The following is a 17,708-nucleotide window of genomic DNA, read 5'->3' as shown; positions in this document are numbered from 1 at the left end:
TACACTAGTATCCATGGCTTCTTTACCAACACATGACCAGACTATTGGGTGCTCCTACTACGGCATGAACGCCGAACGGTCATCCCACTGAAGATTGCCGACTTTGACCTTTGCTCCCCACACCCCTGAAGTATATGCGTCTTCCACCAAGCACTTCTTGTGCCACCTCTCCTTTCTAGACCACAGAGATCGTTCTACATCGGCTATCAGAGTACTTTGCTCAAGGCAATAAGCCACAACTGACACGCACTAAGTCCTTTTGAGCACACAGAGGCTCTAAGACCTTACGCGGCGATAAGCCCTCCTGGAGACCACCCCACTATACGAAGGCTTCCCCCACCCACTTCCAGGTACAGTAGCTTCCACGGCCCACATCTCCTCCACAGTCCACTCTCCTGAGAGCCCACGACTGCTCCCCACCCTTGGCTCATCCTGAGCCTCCTTCTCCACCCTCTTCCACTCAGGTTCCAACGGCCACTTCTGGGTGCTTTTCGCCTTCTTCTTCCGAGGCCCAAATACCTTCAGCACAACCGGCGGCACTTCCTTCGTCATCTGATGCTTCGCAGTCCGTAAGCCATGTGTGGTTGGATTCCCTCTCTCTCAAAGTGGGATTCAAAGGGGAAATTTCTTACTTCGCTCTCAAAATGTGCCATGAAGTTCTTCACACACCCCCACCTTTCGGATTCTAGGAGTGGCTCTCCTTTGAGCAGTCATTTCCTCTACTCATACCCATGATCTAGAGGATCTACCTAGATCGAGGCCTTTGGATCTTCGGCAACGACCTGTGACTAGGCCTTTGTATTCCTTCCAGCATGGAGTCACAAGGCTAGTGGCTTCTCTCCTGAGGTTGAGTTTCAGGTTCTACAGCTCATCCAGTCTTCTTCAAAGGTGTCCTTTCAAGTGGTATCCTCAGCTTTCAAGGTGGATCTTCTTCATCCCTTGGTCAACATGGAGCCAACTCCCAAGATCAAGTACAGGCATATCCTTATGGTTCTCAACACCACACAAAGTTCGACATTCCTCCTATGTATTGCATGTTTTCATCATCTTTGTACTAGGGCGCTTGGGCAAGTGAATAATTTCCCTACAAGGAACACTGTCCAAGTGGCACCTGCCATGAGCATTCTTCAGTATGTAGCATTCCGTCTCCATCTCACTCTTCTCTTGTTCCCCTTTTTGGGCTTGAGAGGGGGTGTTGAGAAATCCTTCACCCGCAGTTTTGCGTTCTGTGTTTTGCATTTAGGGTTTCGCGTTTTGCGTTTAGAGTTTCACAGTGGACAGCCCCAAAAAGAGGTTGGGCGCCCACAGTGGGGCACCAGCCTAGATAGCTAACGTCCTCCCTCCGAGCACCACCCTAGACAATCTCTTGCCTATTTATAGGTTGCCTCTATCACTCATTCTTCATGGCTAATTCATTCATCTCCAACCTCTCCACTAACCTCACACCCCTTTAGGAGGACATTGCGGTTCGTGGTCCGCGGTTGTCTTCATCATATTCCTTGTGCTATGGCACCCTTGTTCCCTTGTATCACATTTACTCCATGATTCAGATCATCATTCCATTCATCAGTTTTTCTTCTCTCTTCTCTTCTTTTCCCCATGTTTGCCGAGTTCCCTCTGTGTTCCTCCCTGTAAACCCTATTGTCTCGCTAGTACATCATCTTTTGACATCACACCCCTTCAAGAGGATATTACGGTTCGTGGTTTCTGACTGTCTTCATCATCTTCCTTGTACAACGGCACCCTTGTTCCCTTGTATGACATTCACTCCATGATTTAGATCTCCATCAGAGTTTCTTCTCTCTTCTCTTCTATTCTTAGTGTTTGCCGAGTTCACTCCGTGTTACTTCTTGCAAACCCTAATGTCTCACTGGAACCTCATCTTTTGACAACCCTATATCCTAACTACTTTGGGATGGGAGACCTTGGCATAAAAGGAAAATTGGGCTTAAGTTATCTTGACTGTCCCCTCTTGACTCCAATTTTGGGCCTAAGAGGAGATATTGAGCCAAAAGTACATTATAAACCTAATTAGCTCTTAATTACAATCCCAAAAACTCCAATTTACCAAATTTTCATTTAAAAAAAAACATGATCCTAGAGAACGTTATCGTAGGGGTTTTTGTCAAAAGGTCGAACCACCGAGGATCAGAAGTAGAAGGAAGTAGAGACAGGAGATAGAAGAGAAGATAGAGAATACCCGAGTGGTAAACACTACAAAAACAAATCACAATGAATTGAATCAATATGTATTGAAAGAACCTGGAATCTTCGCACTACTCAGAAGCAATCTCCAGGAATTAGATCTCCTAGAGCTTCTTCGTAGAACAAAACGTGCATAAAAATTACAGCTCCTTCTCTGCTGCTCGGAATCCAAATCAGATGGCTCCGTTGGCTCCAAAAAGGAGGTAAAATCCCAAGACACCTGACCACGAATCTTCCAGATCACTCCTTCTTCTTTCAGTTCAGTCTGCAGTTTTCAGCCTGTTTACAGCGATCGTAACGGCGCGATTTCGTCAATCTATTTTTTTTATGAAAAATCTCCTAACTGGCTGAAAAAGCAACTTGCTTTTTGCATGCCATCCTAATCTAGAAGCTTTTTCTAACTTTTTCGGATTTTTACAATAAATAATATCAAATATAGGCTAAGATTATCCAAAAATCTAGTATTTTCGGATAACCCATGCAACTCACACTAGTACTAATGGCTCAGATCACATTGACTCTCTAGATCAATAAAGAAGTCGAATGATGATACATTCCATACTTTTTCACACTGCGTCCTCATAACATCACGACATCCACCCTCTCTGAACCTGCACATCCTCTGGTATGTGCCAAAATCCTAGTTGTCACCGGATTCTGAGTCCTCCTCATCCTCTGCAACCATGTCCTTTACTTCTTCATCTTCTATATCTTCCTAGCTAGCCCCTATATCATGACCACTATTTTCTTCCAATTCTGGCAACTCATAGATAGTAAATTCCCGCCTTTTGAATAATTTGATTCTTTTTCCTGCTACCGGAAGTTTGATGGCTGTCCCATCCAGCTCATTTAATGCATAAGTAGCATTATCAAACACCTGTCTTACCACATAGGGTCCAAACCATCTTTTGGAAACTTTACGCATGGCACTATGCTCGTTATCTAAACTACTATCATAAACCAATACCCAATCCCCATCTTATATGGTTCTTGGTCTCAGTCTATGTCTTTTGTCAAACCGTTTCTTGTTCTGTATCCTTGCTGCCCTTAACTTTGCGGTTGCTGTCTCTATGTCTTCTGACTTTTTTCCAACTGTCTAATGCGTAAGGCCAACAACTCCTCTCGATTCAACTCCTTCTCCCAAGGTAACACACTCCATATGACTGTCATCTCTTCTATCGGCATGATAGGTTTTTGACCATACATCAACTTTACAGGTATATATCCTGTAACAGCACTATGAGTCGTTTTGTCGGCCCACAAAGCATAAGGGAGCAATCGTAGCTACTCTTTTACCTTCTCTCCACATGCTTTTGCCAATGCCTTCACAATAGGTGGATAACCTCTTTCACTTTTTCCATTTCCTTCAAGGTTATAGGCTAAAGTTAAAGCAAGCTTTATCCCCAACCGTGCAAAGAAATCATGAGCTTCATCTGTATCCAACTCACCCCTATCTGCTGTAATTTTTTCCATACAACCGTACCGACAAAAGATCTCTTCTAAGAGAAAAGTACACGCAGCATTTGTTGTCTTAGTACATAAAGCTTTCCCTTCCACTTGATTAGTCAAGTATTCACGAGCAAGCACAAGATACCTCATTTGCCAAAGACCTATAGGCATTGTGACCGAATCCACCGCCCACTTAAAATGCAGAGACAATGGATATGTGGGTTGCAATCCATCCCAATGTCTCACAGTTGAATACATTTGACATGTCGTACATGTTTCCACAAAGTGAGTAACATCCTTATACATACCCTGCCATCAATATCTTTCTTTGATCTTTGTAAAAGTATCCCAAACACCTCTATGACCAGTCCACAAGCTTTCATGAAATTTTTACATTACTTTTACTTGTGAAGCTCTGTCACCCAAAACTCGCAATGGCATACCCTGTTTCTTTTTGGCATGTTTCCATAAGTATCCATCTTTTTAAAAAAAACCCATACGCTTTCCTCTTGATTTTCTTAAACTCCTCATCTGACCATTCATCTCTCTTTGTTAATGTACTGAGATATTGACCAATTCTCAACCACTCTCCTACATATTTGTCTTCCAGAAACACTTCTACACAAGATACAAAACATCTAAAGTGTCTTCTCTTTGTTGTCCAAGCTTCTGTTAATGATATAGCAACACCTTGCATTGCTAAATTCACTCTTACAACATCATTTTCAGCCATAAGAAAGTCATCTTCTTCCTCCTCATCCATCATCCCATCTTCATTCTCATAACGTGCTCGAGATAACATGTCTGCCATTGGGTTATCTCTTCCTGCAATATGCTGAAATTCAAGGTTCAAAGATTTTATGTATGCAATCCACCGGAGCATAGCAATGTCCGGAGTAGCACAACTAGTAATCATACCCAATACCGGGGTCTCAATGACTACATGAGCACCCATAAAATACTCCTTATCACATTTAAGGGCTGTCACAATTCCCCATAATTCTCTTTTAACCTATGGATATCTTCTATGTCATTCAGTCAATACTTTAGCACCAAAGCGAATTGCATGTCTTTGTCCTTCCTCATCATCTTGCCCAATTGCCCATCCAATCCCGATTTGGCTTGATGCAGATACATTCCTGCCATTGAATAACTCCACCTCACGCTCAATTGCTTACAAAGCATTCATCACCATCACAACACTTTCTGTTTGGGCTGAAGCTTGCATCACCTGTTGGTGTTGTTGTACTTGCATAAGTATACTCATATTTTGCACCAACTGTTGCAAAACATCACTGGAGATTGTATTCGAAGATTCTCCCATCTTATCTTTCTTTCTTCTGTGACGACCTTTCACGTCGGGTTCACCAATGTCATAGGGGTTTTTGTCGGAAGATAGAGAATACCCAAGTGGTAAAGACTATAAAAACAAATCACAATGAATTAAATCAATATGTATTGAAAGAACCTGGAGCAATCTCCAGGCATTAGATCTCCTAGAGCTTCTTCGTAGAACAAAACGTGCATAAAAATTATAGCTCTTTCTCTGCTACTCAGAACTCAAATCTGATGGCTCCGTTGGCTCCAAAAGGGGAGTAAACCCCAAGACGGTCACGGATCTCCCAAATCACTCCTTCTTCTTCTTTCAGTTCAATCTGCAGTTTTCAGCCTGTTTACAGCGATTGCGACGCGCGCGATTTCGTCAATCTGTTTTTTTTTATGAAAAATCTCCTAACTGGCTGAAAAAGCAACTTGCTTTTTGCATGCCATCCTAATCTAGAAGCTTTTCTAGCTTTTTCAAATTTTGACAATAAATAATATCAAATATAGGCTAAAATTATCCAAAAATCTAATATTTTTGGATAATCCATGCAACTCACACTAATACTAATGACTCAGATCACATTGACTCTCTTGATTAATAAGAAGTCGGATGATGATGCATTCCATACTTTTTCACACTATGTCCTCATAACATCACGACAACGTCTATGTCCCATAAGCCAAACCCTAATTTGAAAGGACCCATCCATCTATAAATAGACATGTTGCCCAGCATTCAACCTTAATCTCATTTTTGCAGATTGATGGGGCCATAACTCTATTGTCCACACTCTACACGAAGGATATCTCGATTCATGGACTACTAAACCTATGTATTTTGCTGTCCCAGCTGCCGCTTGTGTTGCCACGTATCGATGTAGCCTACAATTTGCCGTTTGCAACCAGTGGCAAAGTGCCGCATCATCATTCTTGCTCGCCTTTGCTGATTCTTCCCTTGACTCACTCCCTCTAACCATGCTCCAATCTCTCACAGCTACATTTATTGCTGCCAAACATTCATGGAGGGTATCTACTACATTTCACGATCTATCTAAGAACGAAACACTCTCCAACTCATACTGTCTAGCCTGGTCCTAGAGACAAGGGAGTTCAAGGGTCAATATTTCACCTTTGCATACTATGTTTGTTGCATTGAGCATCATATATATTCAGCATTCATTCATTCATTCATTCATTCATTATCTTCTCCAATGTTCATTGTCTCTAAGTTATATTAACCATGACTATGTTCTTTATCACTTTGTGCTTGGTCGTACAATTGTGTTTGTTATCTATAGACAAGTATTTCTTTGCAAAAGGTCATCAAGACCAAATAGATCTTTTACACCAAACTAAAACCTGATGGAACCTTGGACAAATCCAAGGCTTTCATAGTGCCTTTCCGAATGTTTATTTGGTAAGGAGGTCTATGTAAAGTTGTCTCCCAAATTACTCTTCCACACCATAATAATAAGGCTTTTTCATTTGCAAAAAGCCCCTTATGAGCTGAAGCAAACACCATTTCTTACTTTCATAGAATGGATGATTTTCTCAAATCTCATCCCTTCCATTCTACTCCTTAGGACCCAAACTTACACATGAAAACCACTTGGGAGGATGTCAACTATGTGCTCCTATATATCAATGATCTATTGACCACATGCTATTATACTACTACCATAGCAAATCTTAAGGCACAACTCTGCTCTACTCGTACTAGGCCAAACTTAGATTATTCAATTTCCCTACTCAATCAATACTTTGATGTACCAAAAATGACTCTCAAGTTTTTGTTGCTTATATGTGTTAAGGTATGTCAAGAGTACTTATGCTTATGGTTTGCACTTTGGCAAAGGACTGACCTTGCAATGATAGATGGCATCTAACTAGGAAGGAGACCCAAACACTTGACATTCCCATGGCAATTACATTTTCTCCATAAGCTTGGCTTCAATTGTTTGGTCAAGGCATGAACAAGATCCAATTGTTGAATCTTCTATCGAGGTTGAGTACCGAGCTCCTTACAATAGTACCACTACAGCAATCTACATGAGAAGCTTATTGATAGAGACTCATTCTCCTTGTTCTATTTCAACAAGGATCTATTGTGATAGCACTTGCTAGCAACCCCATCATCAACCCAAAGACAAAGCAAGTCAGAGTAATTTTCATTTTACCACAGAGCAAGTGGAGCTAGACACCATCTAGAGTTTGTGCCTTCTTCAAAGTCATCAGCTAGGCATCCCCGAATAGCTAAAATGCAAGATCAAAATGATATGCAATTGAGCATCTAGTAAATCTATGACAAAGAGACTCTCGGCATGTAGTATAAAAAAGCATGCTCCATCTGGTATTCTTCGTTAGTGAAGGGCATCCGCAATTAGCAAACCTCCTATCATAATCCTCGGTACCTTGCCACTGGGAGAGTGTATTATGTAAGCATTGCTTTGTTGGCGCTTTTCTCCACTCATTTATTTGTCTTGATCAGTATGTGATAAATCTAATTTGCCGAAGTAGTGGTAATGTCACAGATGCCTTTAATAAACATCTTGCAGCTGAAAGTAAAATGTTTGAAGATCAGAGTAAAGATGACACTGCAAGTATCCCTTGTTTAAAACTCTCTCTCTCTCTCTTTCTTTCTTTTTTCGTAAAAGGTAATTGTATTAATTACGAAAAAAATACAAGATCACTTGATTACAAGATACATGATGACACTAAGCCATCAGGTGAAGAGGTTCTCTCTCTCTCTCTCTCTCTCTCTCTCTCTCTCTCTCTCTCTCTCTCTCTCTCTCTCTCTCTCTCTCTCTCTCTCTCTCTTTTACAAGAGACATGAGGGCCCTAGGCCAACGTGTGGGAAGTCCCCGTAGTAATGCACCAAAAACGTTACACCAATCATGGCAACGACCCAGAGGCAATTGCCATATGCCAAGGATGCAAATCCTCCCGAGGGAGCAAGTCGGAGTGTCGGATGAGATCTAGCTGCCAATGCAAGAGCCCTTTAAGCCTGGCAATATGTCTCGGTACATTAGAGGCCGAATCAAAGAGAAAAGCATTGCGCGTGGTCCAAATGTGCCAGCATCCCCAGTATCTGAAAAAGTGAAATAAGATTTGCATATGTAACTGTGGCGGTGTGGGGTACTTTGGGCGCACAAAAACCCAATCGAAAGGAGTTAGTGAGGACCCCACCACCACGCGCCAGATTTGCGACAAGAGTAACCAGATATTCTTGGCGAGCGGGCAAGAAAGAAAATGATGTCGGGCCTATTCCGCAATAGTGGTACAGAAGAAACAATTGCCATTCGAGATTCGACGCTTGGAAAGGGCCGAGGCAAGAGGAAGACCACCAATCATTACCCGCCAAAGAAAGACTTTGCATTTGAAAGGTGCCTTATTCAGCCAACCCTCCATCAACGTCGTCTGCCACCATGACAGCGATTTCCGCAGTCCCCAAACAGTATTAGCTTTCACACTCAGCCATTGGTGATCTTGAATGAGAAGATGATACACCTGATTAGTAGAGGCCTTTTCCAGACTCAACCGGCCTGCGAGGTCCCAGTCCTGCCAAGGACGATCCACAGCCAGGGCAGGAAAGGGTTGCCTACCCTGAAGCTCCGACGAAAGCTTTCCCCATAAATCACGGTATCCGCGCGGAATCTTGAAAAGTCGCCTAGCAGTCCGAAATGATACGAGGACATTGCGAGTGGCAAGGGTAGCATCCGCAACCGACGTCACACCTAAACGGGCCATGCGGTTAAATCTCAGTCTGAGCTGATGTTTATCCTCCCATGAAAGTAGTCTGGATACTGCCAACAATTCCAGCTGAAAGGAGTTAGTCTGCAAGCGGTCCCCTACCGGGTGCCAACGAGCCTTTTGGAGCACCACTTTCCAAGAGCCGACCAAGTGCAGTAACAAAGAGGAAGAGGGACTGGAAAAACGAGAGTCAGCATTAAGGACATGCCACCAGGAGGCCCGAAGCCGGGTGTTACCATGGCGGAGCCCGCTGTCCTCAAGAAAAGAACGGGCTATGATGGTCCACGGGTGATGATCCACACAAATGGCACGAAAAAGGGACCAACGGAGAGCTAGCATATGAGTTTCTGCATCCAAAATAGCTCCACCACCCATGCGCTTAGGGGTACATGTATGTGACCATGAAATCCACGAAATGCCTGCCTGCAGTGAATCCTTCTTCCATAGCATGAAACAGATGGGATGAGTGAGAGCCTTCAAAGTAGTAGGCGTCCATGGCAACAATGGCAGGAAATACGTTAGCATTGGTAGCATAATTGTCTGAGCCACTTTGAGGCGAACATGGAATGGCCACGCTTGCGGCTTCCAATACATAAATTTCGCCGCCAGTTTTTGTGAAATCCACTCCAGCAGGTCCTTTGGCCGTACATCCACCCCCAATGGGTATCCAAGATGCCTGACAATGGAGCCACGGGAAACCACCTGGCCTTGCCAGCCTAATGACTGTAAATCTGGCTCCGTGCAACTGAGAATGGCTGACTTAAAGGCATTGATGCGAAGCCCAGAGGCCTGACCAAAAAGTGTCCAAACATCTAATGCCTTTCGAATGTTGTCCCTGTCCGCCTGCAAAATCATAAAGGTGTCATCAGCCAAAGATTGGCTAATGAAGTGCTGGCCCAAAGGAAGAGACAACCCTGCCAGCTGACCAGAAGTTGCCATGGAGGATAACATCGAAAGGACCGGGTGAGTCGCCAGGGCAAAGAAGAGAGGACTCAAAGGACAACCCTGTCTGACCGAGCGTGCAAGGACAAATGGCTCTGTAACCCCACCATTGAGCATAACTTTGGAGGAAGCCGCAGCACTAATGGTGTAGATCAATCGGGACATCCGGGTACCAAAGCCCATAGCAGACATGAGATCTGCAATGAAAGACCAGTCGACATAATCAAACGCCTTTTCCAAGTCCAATTGAATCAATACCACTTCCTGACCGCAGTGTCGCGCATAGTCAATAGCCATTTGCACATTTAAGATATTATGCAGAATGTTGCGGCCCTTGATGAAACCATATTGGAGAGGATGCACAATAGCGGGAAGGTGCTTGTGAAGCCGATTCGCCAGCACTTTGGAGTAGATTTTATACATGGAGCCCATCAAAGAGATTGGTCTCCAGTGTTGCAGCTTTGACGGCGAAGGGACCTTTGGAATCAATTTGATAAGGCCTTCTTTCCATGAGGAGGGCATGACCCCTGTTTCCCAAACCTGCTGAAACATGACCACCAATGGCTTCACCAACTGCGTGGCCGAGTTCTGAAAGAATTCATTAGTGAGACCATCCCAGCCAGGACTTTTATCCTTAGGCAGGTGCAACAAAACATCCATAACCTCCTCCTCGCAAATATCCGCCTCTAAAGTGGCTTGCATATCAAATGGAACCTGCTGGCGGATCAGATGATAGAAGACCGAGCGGGCATGCGTAACCTAGCTAGAAGGCAAGGAAGAAGAACCAAGAAGTTCCATAAAGTAATTTCTGCACACATATTGACAATGGTCTGCGGATCAGTGACCATGCGACCTTCCGAATCCTGGAGTTTGGTCATATTGTCGCGAGCCGGAGACGCATGCAAGGCGCGAAAGAACTTATGAGACTGGCAAGCACTATCTTGCAATGTGTCAGTCAGGTTATGGAGCTTGGTCTGCTGATAAGATTTCAACTGAAACACTTGAAGAAGATGGGCCAAACGCCTCTCCAGTGACAGCAGAAATCATCATCTGGGGAATCCAGGAGCAAGGAACGGACCAAAGCCAATAAGTCCTCTGCTGCAGATCGACGCCGGCGACAAAGCGAGGCATGATGGATCCCATACTGCCGAGCAACCCGCTGCACATTAGAGATCAACCGTGCAAATGAAGGCAAGCCCTCAGAGGCGAAGTCCAGTAAGAACCTCTCAATCAATTGCTGCATATAGCCCTGAAAAATTGAATGCTTCAAATAAGAGGAGTCGAAACGTAAAGGGAGCCTATCCAGCAACTGCATAAAAGGTGCAATAGATTGTGCCCGCATCTCAAGCTGGAGGGGAAAATGGTCTGACAACGCATACTACTGCAAGACCTTCATTTCCAGCATCTCGGAAAGAAAATCATCCCCTTGCATGATATACATTCTGTCGAGCCGCGACCAAGTAGTTGCATATTGTGCGGAATGAAAAGTAAACCCTGAAAAAGAAGGGTGAAGCCACGACCAAAGATCTTGCTTAAGTACGTGCAAAGCAAAGGAATTCCACACCCGGCTTTCCGGCGCATCCATTACCGAATGCCCTAAGTGGACTGAGAAGAGTGAACACACATTGAAATCTCCCATCAAAAACCCCCTTCGGCCAAGTGACATGGAGGCCTGCAAAGTGGACCAAAGATCCCGCCGGGATGCGGGATTATTCGGAGCATAGAGGCCCAATAACCATAAAATCTCTCCTTCAAATAAGACTTCGATTACCAGAAAGCGGCCCTGCACATCACTTTTAACAAGGACAGGCTGGTATTTCTCATGGACAATCATCAGCACGCCCGAATAGTGCGTAGCATGGGTCCCTGCATAAAACAGACGGAATCCATGACAATCCACAACTTTTCCTGCTTCACCGTGACTTTTGTGCTCAACTGCACACAATACATCCCACTGGTTCTCATGCAAGACGGTCCACATGGCATGTTGCTTATGGCGAGAGCAAATGCCTCGCACATTCCATGTGGCTATCTTCATGTATCTTCAAAAAGGAAGTCAGGAACGAGACGCATGTTGCCTCGATTTCACCTTTTCCGCGAGAGCATCCAGGACGCCCTCATCCAGAAAATCAGCCAATACTGCAAACGAATTCTGGCGACCTGCTTTAGAGGTAGAAGGGAAATCCACAGCCTTGGGAGTGGGGCGGGGACAACGCCGATCCCAGGGTGTAATCACATTACCTTTGGTATCAAACGCCAGCTTAGCAAGGGGGCCTTTGGGGCCGTCGGTATAGACTTTCCTTGGAGACTGATTACGGGGGGCAGACGGGGCCGTAGTACGCGCAGCCTGCTGTGAAGTGACCATTTCTTTCCTGCGCGTATAGGTGCACACGGAGTCCTGGGAAGCAGTAGGCCCAGGATCCGCCAGGCCTGCATCCAACTTTTTACCTTTTTTGGGACGTGCCTCAATCCAGTCAGTGCAACGGGAATCCAAACCCAGGACCTGTTGTTTGCCTTTATCCATGACATGAGGTGAGTGAAGGGCTTCCTGAGGCGGGGCATCAAGCACCATGTCATCCTTGGGCAGCACAACCTGCGCATCCTCCGAAGACGGTTGCCTTTCAGGGCATTCAGCCATGAAATGCCCCAATTTACCACATGAAAAGTAGTGTCCCGCAAAGTTGCCCCATTTCAAGCGAAAATGCAAAGGATGCATGCCTGAACAATTGAGGCGAAGCCACGCTGGCCTTTTCCTGGCCGTGTCCCATAACATGCATAAACGGTTGCGGTTCATTGCCCTGAGGCTTGGGGGAACCAGCACTGTTCCCACAACCGCCATCGCATCCTTCAACATTGGCCAATAGACCGTCGGGCAATTTTCCACTTCCACCCAAACCGGGCATTCTCATTGAAGCAGCCGCTGGAAGTCGGCCATGGGGCGCCATGGTACAACATGGACCAGGCGGCGATCAAAGAAAAGTGGCAACTTGGACAGGAGCTCGGCTCGATGCGTTTCCGATTTCAACAGCACCTCATAAAAGCCGCGAGGTCCAAGGAAGATCTCCTCAACACACTCCCCTTGCAATAAATGGTGCATCCACTGGCGAATATGCGACAGCACTGGGATCCTGCCAGTGAAGAAAAGTATAACTGCACGGTCATAAAACACCGAGAAGGATCGCAAGACTGATTTGGGGTCCACTGTGGCTTCCAGCACATCATCCGTTCCCGCATCAGAAAAAGATTCATTGTTATGCTGGACATAATCGCCAAGCAAAGTATTGGCAAAGTCCAGCAAATGTTCCAGTCAATTTCCTGCGAATCCACAGGATCAGAGGCCACTTGCGCATAGGAACGTTCCTGAGGACCCATTGGCTCATCAAAAGTATGCTTGGAGCGTTTGCCGGCAGGCGGCAGTTCAGAACCCGGAGGCAGCTCCTCCGTGCATGGCACCATATCCTCCGGCTCCTCTGCATCGGAATCAGGGCCAAGGGCGGCCACCGTCCAGTCGAGAAAATCCATATCCAGGCCAGCCATACCGTTGTCTCCTCTCTCTCTCTCTCTCTCTCTCTCTCTCTCTCTCTCTCTCTCTCTCTCTCTCTCTCTCTCTCTCTCTCTCTCTGTGTGTGCAAGTCCCGCAGACCGGTCAAACGTGGACGAGGCAGGCGTGACGGGGACAGGCCCAAGGCAGACGGCGAGGGGCAGATGCGAAGGGCGCCGCTCGCTGGCACAGAACCAGCGACCCGCGGCGGAAGTGGCGGGCAGATGGCGGGCGTCCACGGGGCCTGGCGATAGAGGGCGCAGGTTAGGGCGACGGCAAGGGGCGCGAGTCACAGGTCGCGCGAGCAACGGCAGCAGGGCGCAAAGAACAGGGCGACGTCAGGGGCCCTGGTCGATAGGTCAAACAGGCGGCAGCAGGGCACGACGCACAGGCGACGACCCCATCTTCATCGCATTCGAGCTCTCCTGCAGTCACAAGCGACGGGGCGCGCAGGCGAGGGGCCAGTCAGGCGAGGGGGGCGCGCTCAGGCGACGGGGCGCGCAGTCCGTCCTCTCTCTCTCTCTCTCTCTCTCTCTCTCTCTCTCTCTCTCTCTCTCTCTCTCTCTCTCTCTCTCTCTCTCTCTCTCTCTCTCTCTCTCTCTCTCTCTCTCTCTCTCTCTGCCCTTCGGAAGCCCTACCCCGCCGCTTTAGTCTCTCCATGTTAGACCGACCCATGCGGGACATCCTAGGATGAACACTCCAGGAGCAATTCCACACCGCACTGGGAGTACCTCTAGATTGTATCTAGTCTAGATATCATTTTGTACCTACTCAATTTAGTTCAACATAGCATAAACGTTAGCTTCACTGGGACTTTTGAAATCTCCCAGACATTTTGTATGCAACATTTTGGTCTCATAGGCCAACTTGGCCTGTTGTAGACGTTAATATAACTAACTCTCTCTCTCTCTCTCTCTCTCTCTCTCTCTCTCTCTCTCTCTCTCTCTCTCTCTCTCTCTCTCTCTCTAGGTTTGGCATATGCAACACTCATAGCATATAATAGAATAGAGACAAGCGAACTTCTAAAAGTCTATCCAAAGTCTTCTTTTGCATCTCCATCTTTGACAGCCCAATAAAGGAAGTATTGAGGTTTGCAAACCAACGGCTGTCTTGCAACCATTACATGTGGCTGCTTCAAAAGAATAGGCTTCACATGGAAAACTAGATAAGGCCTATGCTAGAAAAACAAAACTTGCCTAAACATCAAGACCCTAACCTATCTTTGGGCTCCACATCTTCTTCTTTTAATCAACCTTGGTATTTGAAAAGAATAATCTCTACCTGATCAAAATCTGTCTCTTGTTAGGAGTTGTTTGGCCACTAAACCGCACCAGCTTTCTATGCAGTCAGCTGCCCATATTTCCAGGTCTTACATTCTCAAATGCTTCTTAGACTTTGACTTTTTAGCAGAAACTTATACCCTATTACTCTTTTTAGCAGAAACTTGTGCATACATGAACACAAACAGAGAAACCCCATTTCTAGCCTAATTAAGCTTCACAGCAAAGTGAATAGCATTTCAGCAGACATATCAAGAACAGAAAAAAGTACTCTTGGGCTTCATTACCTCTGGCAACTCCATAATTGGTTGGGATTTACCAGCAGGATCAAGTGGAAGTATGTTGTATGCAACATAGACACCCACCTTAGACTTCACATCTTTTCCTGCTTGCATGATCTGTTACCAGAAGTGTATATGAAGCTGTCAGAACCTGACTCAAATACTGCACCAAAAAAGCTACTCCAATCACTGTAGGACAAGAAAGTTCTAAACTGATATCCAACCTCTGGGCCCAATTCTGCAGGACCTAAATCCTTACTGACCGCCATTAGGACATCAAAAAGGACAGATGCCGTCTGATATGACTTGGTCAAGCGAGCACTATAACCACACAAGACATACTCAATCAGTCTTTTTGCAAGCTTGAGATAGCTTCGTGTCTTTCCCAATAGATGTCAAAAACATAAACACTTGTCATTGACACTGAGATCTGAACCTACATCATTAAAAGCTTACTGCACAAATCTTGAAATATCCTTTGACTTCTATGATTAACCCAGCATTTCTCCCCAACATACTTCCTCATTCGATTCTAAACCCCAGCAAACAAAGCTCCATCATAACAAGCAAATGTTAGAGCTATACCGATCAATGGTATCACCAGCTTTGCCTCCAAGTGCTTTAACGTAGTTATCATAGTATTGCTGATAGAACTGTTGCATTTCCCTTGCATCATTCCTAGCTCTCCTTTGCTTAAGTGTAGGTGAATCATCCTGCAAAACACAAAATAGACAACACTCTCAAGCCAACAGAGGGAAATCTGTTCATCAGGATATTCTACATTAAAGACTATATGGAGCCAAGAAGGAACAAATAAACTTAGTAAGCCATGCGGTCATGGTGTACATTTGTAGGCACATCAATATTGAGAATTATTCTCACCACATGAACATTGTTAATGCTATACCTGTTCTAACTTGTGAAGTAGCGCTGTCTTGAACTGTCTAACTCCTCGTCCCGAAGAAGAGGGGTCTATCCTATGAGCCTTATCGAATGCATAAAATCGGCCTGTTAAACCACACCAAGTCCACCTTTGTCTGAGAAGTGTTATCCACGATCATGAATACTTGCTTGTTATCAAAATCATTTTAAAGATTGAGTGTCCCCATACTCAACTTTAACTCACAAATTATGTCTCTTTATGGCAGGCTTTTGAAGAACAGAAAACATGCCAGTAGAATTTTCAAAGTAGCCCTGGCATTTTTGTACAACTATATGATGCCAAAAGCAGCAGCATTGAGTTTGCTGATTCAACTTAGGAAGAATATCAAGCTCAACTGAATATCGTTTCCAGGATGCATCTCAATGAAGTCCTGCAAAACACTTACACAGATAAGCCACCCGTGGAGCCTCCTTCTCAATCTCATTAGCCACGCGCAAAATAGGTGTAATTGCAGCCAGAGAAGAGGGAACAACTTCTGGGTCCATAACATCAGAAAAGGCACCCGTGGTGAATGTCCTCGAAAGGGGCCTTGAAGGACCACTCTCCAGGTCCCTGGAGCTCTCCATGACTGTGACAGCTTACGGCAATGTATCAAACTCTTTGCCTGACCTGCTAGATGCATCATGTCAGAAAGAGAGACAAAGAGACAGAGAGACAGATTTTTATACTGAGCAACAGTTCAGAGGCACAAGCTTGCAGCAAGCATTACGCAACATAATGCAGCTGAATGCACCAAACGCCAAGTCCTGTGCAAGCTAAGCCAACCCCAAGTGTGATATGGCATGCACAAAATCCAAATCTCACGCTTCGATTGTCAATCCCGTGATACAGTGTCATGATCCCCTACTACAATAGGATGCCGCCATGTACCATACTACATGCAGCAAACTTGCGAGTTTTATTCTGGCACATGCAATTTATCTGCTAAAATTTGTTTAATATAAGCTATTAATATCGGCTCTCCATGCCTAGAAGACGAATGTTGTCACACTTCTCTAGTTTTATGTCGATACTCGATTATGATGTTCAGAGCGCAGAATTAGCGACGGATGATGTAAGGTCATAGAGACGAACGGTGGCTTGAATGGCAAGCAAACCGCTGGTTTTCAGTCTAGGGATGAAGCATGATTGCACCTGATATTGACAAAAAATGTGTTATCAAAGCATCCTGCGGTCTCAGGGAAGCGAACGATTCCTGGAAAGCAGCGACTCCATTGACGATCCGCGCACTAGTAGCCTGTGTCTTTGTGTCTGTGCGTCTGTTTGTAATAATAATAATATAATAATAATATTAGTATATTATAGCAGTATTGCTAAAAGGAAGTAATTGTGTGCGTGTAATTTTCTGAGTGTGTCGCACAGAGAGAGAGAGAGAGAGAGAGAGAGAGAGAGAGAGAGAGAGAAGAGGAGTGCGCGAGAATCGATGCTGTCTGTGTTTGTGTGTGTCTGTCTGTGTCGATACAGAGAGAGAGAGAGAGATTAAGCGGGAACATTCAGCATAAAGCTGCTGAAAGATGGACATTGAGCTCTCATCAGTCTCACACACTTCTCAGTGAAATTTTATTAATTAATTAATCAGCACCAAACAAAAAGGAAATATACTAGCAAATGCCGTGCACTTTCTGTCTCAAACCCCATAGACGAGTAGGTTCACGTGGGGCACCAAGGCCCTGCTTAGCCCTCGTTCACCTTACACTCCGTTGACTTACGCATCCAACTTGTATACAAATTTCCACTACAATTCTTGAATAACAAGAACATCATAAGCTTCTACAAAAGGGAGGGAATGCATAACTATTTGAGTGTGGTTGGGGCCAAGGGCCTACCACCTTAGGGTGGGAGCCAACAATCCCCTACCCCCAACTGCACCTAGGTAGGTATGGGGTGCTTCTCAAGGAGAAACTTATGATATTTAACGCTAAATGGAATATCAAGGGAAAATAGGCCTTTTTCCCACATGGGAAAATGTCAAAAACTTCTTATGGAAGAAACTA

General features: G+C 45.1%; 1 protein-coding gene across 6 annotated transcripts in view; it reads right to left on the bottom strand.

Moving 5' to 3' along the window:
• The window catches only part of LOC148015143 (callose synthase 3-like), a 211,187-nt gene extending 193,941 nt beyond the window's left edge, over positions 1 to 17,246 (bottom strand). For 2 of the 6 annotated variants that reach the window (XM_087666089.1, XM_087666092.1), the window contains exons 1-6: positions 16,849 to 17,239; positions 16,100 to 16,323; positions 15,679 to 15,779; positions 15,357 to 15,484; positions 14,996 to 15,092; positions 14,778 to 14,888 (exon numbers count right to left, since the gene is read on the bottom strand). In XM_087666089.1, the coding sequence (XP_087522215.1) occupies positions 14,778 to 14,888; positions 14,996 to 15,092; positions 15,357 to 15,484; positions 15,679 to 15,779; positions 16,100 to 16,280 (618 nt within the window). In that variant the 5' untranslated portion in view covers positions 16,281 to 16,323; positions 16,849 to 17,239. Of the gene's footprint in view, positions 1 to 14,777; positions 14,889 to 14,995; positions 15,093 to 15,356; positions 15,485 to 15,678; positions 15,780 to 15,887; positions 15,913 to 16,099; positions 16,324 to 16,848 lie in introns of those variants that run through there. The other 4 variants (XM_087666094.1, XM_087666091.1, XM_087666090.1 and 1 more) reach the window with 4 other exon arrangements.
• Between the last annotated feature and the right edge of the window lie 462 nt (positions 17,247 to 17,708).

Source organism: Lygodium microphyllum, chromosome 24 (assembly GCF_053477565.2).
Source record: "Lygodium microphyllum isolate KBCC chromosome 24, Lygodium_microphyllum_v1.1.10, whole genome shotgun sequence".
Lineage (NCBI taxonomy): Eukaryota > Viridiplantae > Streptophyta > Polypodiopsida > Schizaeales > Lygodiaceae > Lygodium > Lygodium microphyllum.
The sequence above is the reverse complement of the archived record's forward strand: the minus strand, read 5'-3'. Positions and strand labels throughout refer to the sequence as shown.